This window comes from Chiloscyllium plagiosum, chromosome 21 (genome assembly GCF_004010195.1).
Source record: "Chiloscyllium plagiosum isolate BGI_BamShark_2017 chromosome 21, ASM401019v2, whole genome shotgun sequence".
Taxonomy (NCBI): domain Eukaryota; kingdom Metazoa; phylum Chordata; class Chondrichthyes; order Orectolobiformes; family Hemiscylliidae; genus Chiloscyllium; species Chiloscyllium plagiosum.
This window is the reverse complement of record NC_057730.1, coordinates 52,402,096-52,410,816: the sequence shown is the minus strand read 5'-3', so window position 1 is coordinate 52,410,816 and position 8,721 is coordinate 52,402,096. Positions and strand designations below refer to the sequence as shown.

Here is an 8,721-nt window from a genome sequence, read left to right as displayed (position 1 = left end):
GGGTGGGAGGTGAGCACCAGGGGCGTTCTGTCCTTGTTGCGGTTGGGGGGGTTGGGTCTGAGGCAGAGGGTGCGGGATGTGGACGAGATGCGTTGGAGGGCATCTTTAACCACGTGGGAAGGGAAATTGTGGTTTCTAAAGAAGGAGGCCATAGGCAGAGGAATTGGAAACACAGGATGGCATTTTTGCAAGAGGTAGGGTGGGAAGAGGTGTAATCCAGGTAGCTGTGGGAGTCAGTGGGTTTATAAAAAATGTCGGTGTCAAGTCGGTCGTCATTAAAGGAGATGGAGAGGTCCAGGAACGGGAGGGAGGTGTCAGAGATGGTCCAGGTAAATTTAAGGTCGGGGTGGAATGTGTTGGTGAAGTTGATGAATTGCTCAACCTCCTCGCGGGAGCACGAGGTGGCGCCAATGCAGTCATCAATGTAGCAGAAGAAGAGGTGGGGAGTGGTGCCGGTGTAATTACGGAAGATCGAATGTTTTACGCAGCCAACAAAGAGACAGGCATAGCTGGGGCCCATACTTGTGCCCATGGCTACCCCTTTGGTCTGGAGGAAGTGGGAGGATTCGAAGGAGAATAATTGTGCTGAGGCATTCAGCCTTTCACACTCTTTTATCCACCTTCTGGGTGATTCTCTTTCCTCAAATCCCCTCTAAACTACTGTTTCTTACCTCAAAACTGTGCCCCATGCTTATTAACCCCTTTACTAATGTGAAAAGCTTCTCCCTATCTATACCTTTCATAGGCTTGCACACCCAATCAATCAGGGTGCTCCAAGGAACACAACCTCAGCATCTCTTCATTGCTGAATCACCAGGCAACATCCTGGTGAATCACCTTTGTGCCCTCTTTACTGCAACATCCATCTACATAACCAAGAAACACAATCACTGCAGACAAGGTCGGTGAATGGACTTCAATTACCATATCTTACCAACTGTATCACCAGCCTATTAACTGACAAAAGATCAATCAGCACTGATACTTGACACTCACATGCTACATTGCACCCTCACCATACTCAGCACCACTACATGTAGGGGCAGGGACAGAAATCACAACAGTGCTCCAAGCAACAGTGACACCCTCAATTTAAGCACAGCAGATCTCCTAGAACTCTGGGCCCCAGATATGCTGGCACAGTCATAACTTGGAGTGGTTATGATGCACAATAACCTATTTTGCTATAGGAAAACATCAATCTAATAAATTGCTGCGGTCTTTTTTTTAACAAATTTGGACATAAGGGCTGTGTAATGTGCTCTGCATGGCAGTATCATTTCTTGATTGATATTTATAGATCTGGTGGGAGGTGGTGGTCACGTGAATGCTGTTGATTGGATCTCAAACTGCTAGAAATAGACTGGGAACCTCAGGAAGGAGGCAACAAAGAAGGTGACTCATTCCGTCTGGTTTCTCTCATTCGCTGACTATTTTCAGCCTTTTACCAAGTGCAAAAGACTGACTGTTTTTATTTTAAATTTAACATTATGTGAAGAGCCAAGGACCAAATTTTGGGGAAATAGACATTTAAGAAAATAAATGAAACAAATTTGGTAGTTCTTTGTTAAATGCTGCAACTGATTAGGCATTTCACTGCAGCGGGTAGTGTTCTAATTCATTCTTTTGTAATTGTTTGCTAAATAATACACAGTATTGATGGGAGAGGCAAAAGTTCATGCAGGCTAACTTTTATAACTTGAGTTCACACTGTGGCTCACATTGAAGCCATTTAACATTCAGTTATAGAAGGATTGGGCAACAAATGAAGATTCATCAATGCAGCTAAAAATTCCCAAAATAAACAAATTACTCTGGATGGACTTCATTTGAACCATAGTAGACATTGAATAAAGTTATCTAAATTACAAAGGAATCTTGATCAATTAGGCCAATGGGCTGAGGAGTGGTAGCTGCAGTTTAATTTAGATAAATGCAAGATATTTCATTTTGGTAAGATGCATCAGGGCAGGTCCCTGGGGAGTGTTATAGGTAGAAAAATCTAAGGGTTCAGGTAGATAGTTCATTGAAAGTTGCATCACAGATAGACAGAGTAGTAAAGAGGGTATTTGGCACATATGTCTTCATTTCTCCAATCATTGAGTATAGGAGTTGGGATGTTGCAGTTGTACAGGAGGTTGGTGAGGCCACATTTGGAGAGATGTGGGCCAAATGCAGGCAAATGGCACTAGTTTAGTTTGGGAAACTTGGTTGGAATGGACGAGTTGGACCAAAAGGTCTGTTTCCATGCTGCATATTGGAATTTGAATTCATTAAATATCTGGATGACCACAAAACCACTGATAGGGAAACCATCCAGTTCACTAATGTTGTTCAGGAAAGGATATCTGCTATCATCATCGGGTCTGGCCTATATGTGACTCCGGACTCACAGCAATTACCCTCTGAAATGGGCAAGCAAGCCAGTCAGTTGTATGTGTTACCTACAGTACATGGACTGCAGCAGTTTAAGAAAGTAACTCACCACCACTTTCTCAAAGGCAACAAGGGGCAGACAATAAATGCAGCAAAACCCATGTCACACAAGTGAATATTGGGTCCAGATGTCCCAGGCTTTGGCTGCAAGCCCCATAGACACATCTCATGGCTTGCATACATGGCTAGCTATTAGACTATGTCAGCCACTTAGGTAGTTTGTAACTCGATTCCCTGCAAAAGAGAAACCCTGGTACCGACTTGGCTCTGACCAAGCATCTCATTCAAAGGCTTTGGCTTGTGAAACTTGGCAAGTTAAGCAGAAACATTCACAAAGATAAATGGAGGCTCCTTTTAGGGGTCTGTACTTTGATCTGAACTGAACAATCACTGATGTAGAATTGCACTAGATGCCCGGTGCTGGACTCCTGATGAACCCAAATAAATTACATTAGAAACTTCAAATAGTGTTAAATGCTGTCTTAAAAAAGGTGCACGCTTCTTATAAAAATGGAAATGGACTCAGAGCAGAGCTTTATATAAATGATTTGGATGTGAAGAGAGGAGGTAAGTTTGTAGGTGACACTAAAATTGGAGGTGTAGTGGACAGTGAAGAAGATTATCTCAGAATACAATGGGAACTTAATCAGATGGGCCAATGGGCTGAGGAGGAGCAGGTGAAGTTTAATTTAGATAAATGTGAGGGTAGACAGTTAATGGTAGGACCCTGTGGAATGCTGCCTAACAAAGAGACTTAGTGGTGCAGGTGCATAATTCCTTGAAAGTAGAGTGGCAGGTAGACAGGGTGGTGAAAAAGGCATTTGGCATGCTTGCAGGACATTGGTGAGACCATTTTTGGAATACAGCATTTAATTCTGGTTGTTCTTCAATTGGAATAATGTTGTTAAATTTGAGAGGGTGCAGAAAATATTTACAAGGATGTTGTCAGGAATGGAGGAATAGACTTGGACTTCTTTCCCTGGAGTGTTAGAGACTGAGGTGTGAGGTTATAGAGGTTTATAAAATCATGACAGGGTGAATAACCAAGATCTTTTTTCCTGGGGTGGGTGAGTCCAAGACTAGAGGGCATAGGTTTATGGTGAGAAGGGAAAAATCAAAAAAGGACTTCAGGGTTATGCATGTATGAAACAAACTGCCAGAGGAAATGGTGGAGGCAGGTATAATTACAACATCTAAAGGTATTTGGATGGGCATATGAACAGGAGGGGTTTAGAAGGATATTGGCCAAATGCTGGCAAATGGGTCTAGGTCAGATTGGGATATCTGGTCAGTGTGGTTGGGTTGAACCGAAGAGTCTGTTTCCGTGCTGTATGATTCTATGACTGACATCAAGGAGTGTGACATGGATTATAGCAACACTTTCAAGCTGCTTTTACTTTAATATTTGCATAATTATCAGTGAAGGCAATTTAATTTTGACTCCTTCTACTGAGACTCCTGCTACTGAGACTTTATAAAGCTCTGGTTAGGCCCCATTTGGAGTACTGTGTCCAGTTTTGGTCCCACAGAGTGCAGTGGAGGCTGGGACGCTAAATGTCTTCAAGGCAGAAATTGATAAATTCTTGATGTCACAAGGAATTAAGGGCTATGGGGAGAATGCGGGTAAGTGGAGTTGAAATGCCCATCAGCCATGATTGAATGGCGGAGTGGACTCGATGGGCTGAATGGCCTTACTTCCGCTCCTATGTCTTATGGTCTTATGGTCTTCTCAACTGGGCAAAACGGCTTTTTTTTTTGGAAAACATCTAATATTCCAACAAAACTCATTTTGAACTGATATTGTACCACTGTCACACTCCCACACATAAGGACACATCAAGCATTCAGGCACTGCATTGTTCTGATCTCAACTACTGCTTTGCACTTCTTCACCCTAGATCTTGTGGGCAACCTGTTTTAAAAAGCTGTACTTTATAAGGAAATTAAATTATCTGGCCACAAATTTAGGCCAAGAATTATACAATAGGCTCTATTGACATTAGAAATTGCTAGAACATTACTATCATGATTTATAGTGTCTGAAAAGCATGACAAATCACCTCCACGTAATTTGCTGCCAGCTATTTATTGTTCCCTATTAGAATCAAAGCTTTACAATGAAATGATTCGGAAAGAGTCCTTTGTGACTCAGTTTGACTGTGATGAATAGACTTAATGTGGGAGAGTCATAAATGTAATTTCTTGAATCTTTAAATGCCCTATATTTAACAGAGAATTGTTTTCCATAAAGGTTAATCAGTTGTTGCTAAGAAAAGGTTCTTACACGGATTAATGAAGAAACAGTATGAATTATTTGACGTTAGGTTGTTGCTAAGCACACCTATGATGCAGGTGTTCTCGCAACACATGTTTTTATCCTGATTCTATAGTTCCGATAATAAAGGCCTGCAAAGGTGGATATTTTTAGGTCAATCATTCATCATATTGTTTTTAATATGGTTTAAAAAAGATTTCTGAAACAGTCAAAATAAATCTGAAACCATTTGAGCTTTACAATATAAAGTAAAAACAAAATTGAGGCTTCTTAAATGTTGGGTTTGCATATAAAACTTCTATTCATCAGCATGCAAGGGAAAAGCACACAATCACTTCAAAACAAGCAAGGTTCATGCATCACTACGTTAACAGCACACGAACAACTATTGCTCCAAATTGTGGTGTCAGGCTCTTATTACAGCCTCCTTTCTGGTCCCTCAATGTCCAATGGAGCCCTCCCCATCTCTCCCACATGCCCACCTAACACTCTCTGCCTTTTATACCTGTCCCTCACCTGCCTTGTGGGAGCCTGTCAGCCTGGTACCAGCAGATCTCGAATTTCTCAGAATGTCTGCATATGTCACTGGTCCTATAGCACCAGAGTAGCCATACAACACCTGCCTGGTACAGACGGTGTGTAAACAAGTGCTCATTTGACTATATTTCAGCTCTACATGAGGGGCACAGCCTCTGGTGGTGGATGGGAGTCCTGGCTTGTGCTAATTAAACAGCTGTCATCCAAAAAGTTAAAGTGGACTGAGTTGGCCAAGTATCAGCAGCTCACCCCAGAATTTACACTGAGCTGCGGAGGGGTTGTCCTCAGTGTAAAATCCAGCCCAAAGTCTTTGCTAAGTTTTATGTTTGATGCTACAAAGCAAGACATGTGAAGTGTTTTTAATCTCCACAAACAGAAAAGCCAATCAATTTCATGAACAAATTGCACAGACTTTAAAAGAAGGACATTCTGAAATTAAATGTTACGTTCTGTTTGGTACACGTGAATACATAGGCAGGAAGATGTTATAGACGCTTTCAGGACGAGAAGCTCATTTTGTACATTTACAAACTCCACTCTGTCAGGAGTGCCAAGATATTTGACTGGCATTCTTCCCTGCTGCCTTGCTACAATGCAATTTCACAGAGAATAAACTCCGTTGAAAAAAAAAACACATTTTATAAAGGTTTTTCATCTTGCACTCATCAAGGAACACTAATGTAAAGGACAGAAACATTTTATACTGTTTTGGAAGTGAGTATTGATTGGTTGACTAATGGGCTTTGTTAGAGCTGCCATGGAGAATTTACCTTCTCAGATAATGATTGACAGATAACTGCCGAACATTGTTTAAATTTAAACCAGGCAGGTTGAATCTGATTGGTGAAGGCATTGCCCTAACGAGTGAATCTGAATATTGGAATAACTCTACATTCATTTTATTCCCCAACCATCAGTCAGAAAAGTTCCAAATACAGACCGGTTCCTCAAATCTTCTTCTACATCATCTCTCTTGCTCAGCAGCCGATCCCGATGCAAGTCCAGCATCAATACGATTTGCTCTGGCCAGTTGAAGACCTGACTGTTCAACCTTATATCGTCATCTTTAAGAGAGAGGGCAAATCTGATCATCTCAACTATGGATTTTCTTCAATAAATATCATATTGAAATACCTTCATTTATATCGCGTTGAGTGGTTTCTCAAAGCTGCTGCTGGAGTAGGATAACACTGCTTGTTGAGAGTATGAATTCTCCTGCACTCTATATCGGCATTATCTCATAAATGCAAAATTCGAGGAGAGAGATAACTCCATGTATATTAGAAGAACTAGCTGCTCTTCCACTATTATTGGCATGGGATCATTAATGTCTACTACACCAGGCAGGTAGAGATTTAGATTCAACAATCAGAAGATTTGGATTGGAGCAGCCAAGGGAAGAGAGGCCATGGATTTGGAAGCAACAAAATGAATCAAACAAGACAGGGCAGGTTCTTAGTAGTTACCATCTGGACAGGATGACTTTCTTGGGTGTAGCGAAAACAGAGAAATGAAGAAGGTTGGGGCAACTACTGGCAAGGGATCCATTCATCTATCTACTGCTCCCACAACATGTGGACCACTCAATTCATCAAACATCTCCTCAAATGTCAGTAAGCAGATGATGGGGGAGGAAATAAATTGCTAAGGGGTGCAATGCACCACTTAGGACAAGGAAAGATCAGGTGAATAACATCACTCATGATGATTTTCAAATACTTACATCAATCTTAAATGGATGGCTAACAAAGTTACACAACCCTTTAAAGAATGCTTTAAAACATGCCATACATGGAATTTACCTTTTGGTATGGAATTCACCTGGTAGAGTTAAGTTTATCTGGTACAGTAAGGTTTCCCTGATGGAATCAGATATACACATTATGAATAGGTTTATTTGGTGATATGGCATTTATCTGGGAGTGTAGAATATACCTGGCAATATGGCATTTACCTGGCAATGTGGGATTACCTGGTAATAGGGTTTACCTGACGATGTGGTGTTTACTCGGTAATATTGGTTTACCTGGTAATATGATGTTTACCAGGCTTTATTTGGCAGTGTGGTGTTTACTCATAATGTGGTGTTAACTTGGTAATGTGGTGTATACTTGGCAGTCTGAGACTTACCTGGCATTGTGGGGTTTTCCTGTTAATACACGGTTTAACTGTTAACATGGGGTTTACCTGGTGGCATAGGGTTTACCTGATAACGAGGCATAGTCCAGCAAAAACTCCAATCTGTCTGCTGCTTCAAAGATTTCTTCTTTCAGTTTAGTAATAGTGACCTCACTGGATTTTTTCACAAAGGTGTCCAGATCCACTAGCTCCTCTGTAGTCTCAGGGATTTCACTGATCCGATCAGATATCTCTTCATAGCGTTGGCAAATACTAGAGAAGCAAACAGAATTCTGTATATGTGGTTTTAGAAACTCATAATGTCAAACACACAATATTAAGAACACTGTGTTGCAGACATCCATTTACACACTTCATTTAACATTTAAACTTTAAAACAGCTGAAAAAGACAATTTTTGAAGCCTTTTGTTTTGCATTCATCAGGACAATCTGCAAGAATATCAATGCAAAAGGAAAATAGCATTTATACTATATGAGTCATGATGTGGAGATGCCGATGTTGGACTGGGGTGTACAAAGTTAAAAATCACACAACACCAGGATATAGTCCAACAGGTTTAATTGGAAGCACTAGCTTTCGGAGCAACGCTCCTTCATCAGGTGATAGAGGAGGGCTCAATCCTAACACAGAATTTATAGCAAAAATTTACAGTGTGATATAACTTAAATTATAAATTGAAAAATCGATTGTCTGTTAAGCATTTCATTTGTTAGAATACAGTGATAGTTTCACTTCTTTCATGTGTAAATCACAAAACGTTTTTTTTAAAATGTTGCATTCTCTGGTTAGCTGTTAACAATGGTGATAGCTAGACAATACTATAGAACATAGAACATAGAACAATACAGCACAGAACAGGCCCTTCGGCCCACGATGTTGTGCCGAACATTTGTCCTAGCTTAAGCACCCATCCATGTACCTATCCAATTGCCGCTTAAAGGTCACCAAAGATTCTGACTCTACCACTCCCACAGGCAGCGCATTCCATGCCCCCACCACTCTCTGGGTAAATAACCCACCCCTGACATCTCCCCTATACCTTCCACAAGCGATAGCAACAACGTAGTTGTTATGTGGAACTTCAACTTTCCAATGTGGACCTTAAATATGTCCCCTTGTAACACTCTGTTGTACCCAGGGAAAAAAGTTTCTGACTGTCTACTCTATCTATTCCTCTGATCATCTTATAAACCTCTATCAAGTCACCCCTCATTCTTCGCCGTTCCAATGAGAAAAGGCCTAGCACTCTCAACCTATCCTCGTACGATCTATTCTCCATTCCAGGCAACATCCTGGTAAATCTTCTCTGCACCCTCCCCAAAGCTTCCACAT

The 8,721-nt window shown here is 41.1% G+C and overlaps 1 protein-coding gene across 1 annotated transcript in view; it reads right to left on the bottom strand.

Annotated features, from left to right (window-relative positions):
• The window catches only part of dnah3 (dynein axonemal heavy chain 3), a 191,003-nt gene that overhangs the window by 127,015 nt on the left and 55,267 nt on the right, over positions 1 to 8,721 (bottom strand). Inside the window, exons 13-14 of the mRNA XM_043712084.1 lie at positions 7,455 to 7,639; positions 6,189 to 6,312 (exon numbers count right to left, since the gene is read on the bottom strand). Of these exons, the coding sequence (XP_043568019.1) occupies positions 6,189 to 6,312; positions 7,455 to 7,639 (309 nt within the window). The remainder of the gene's footprint in view (positions 1 to 6,188; positions 6,313 to 7,454; positions 7,640 to 8,721) is intronic.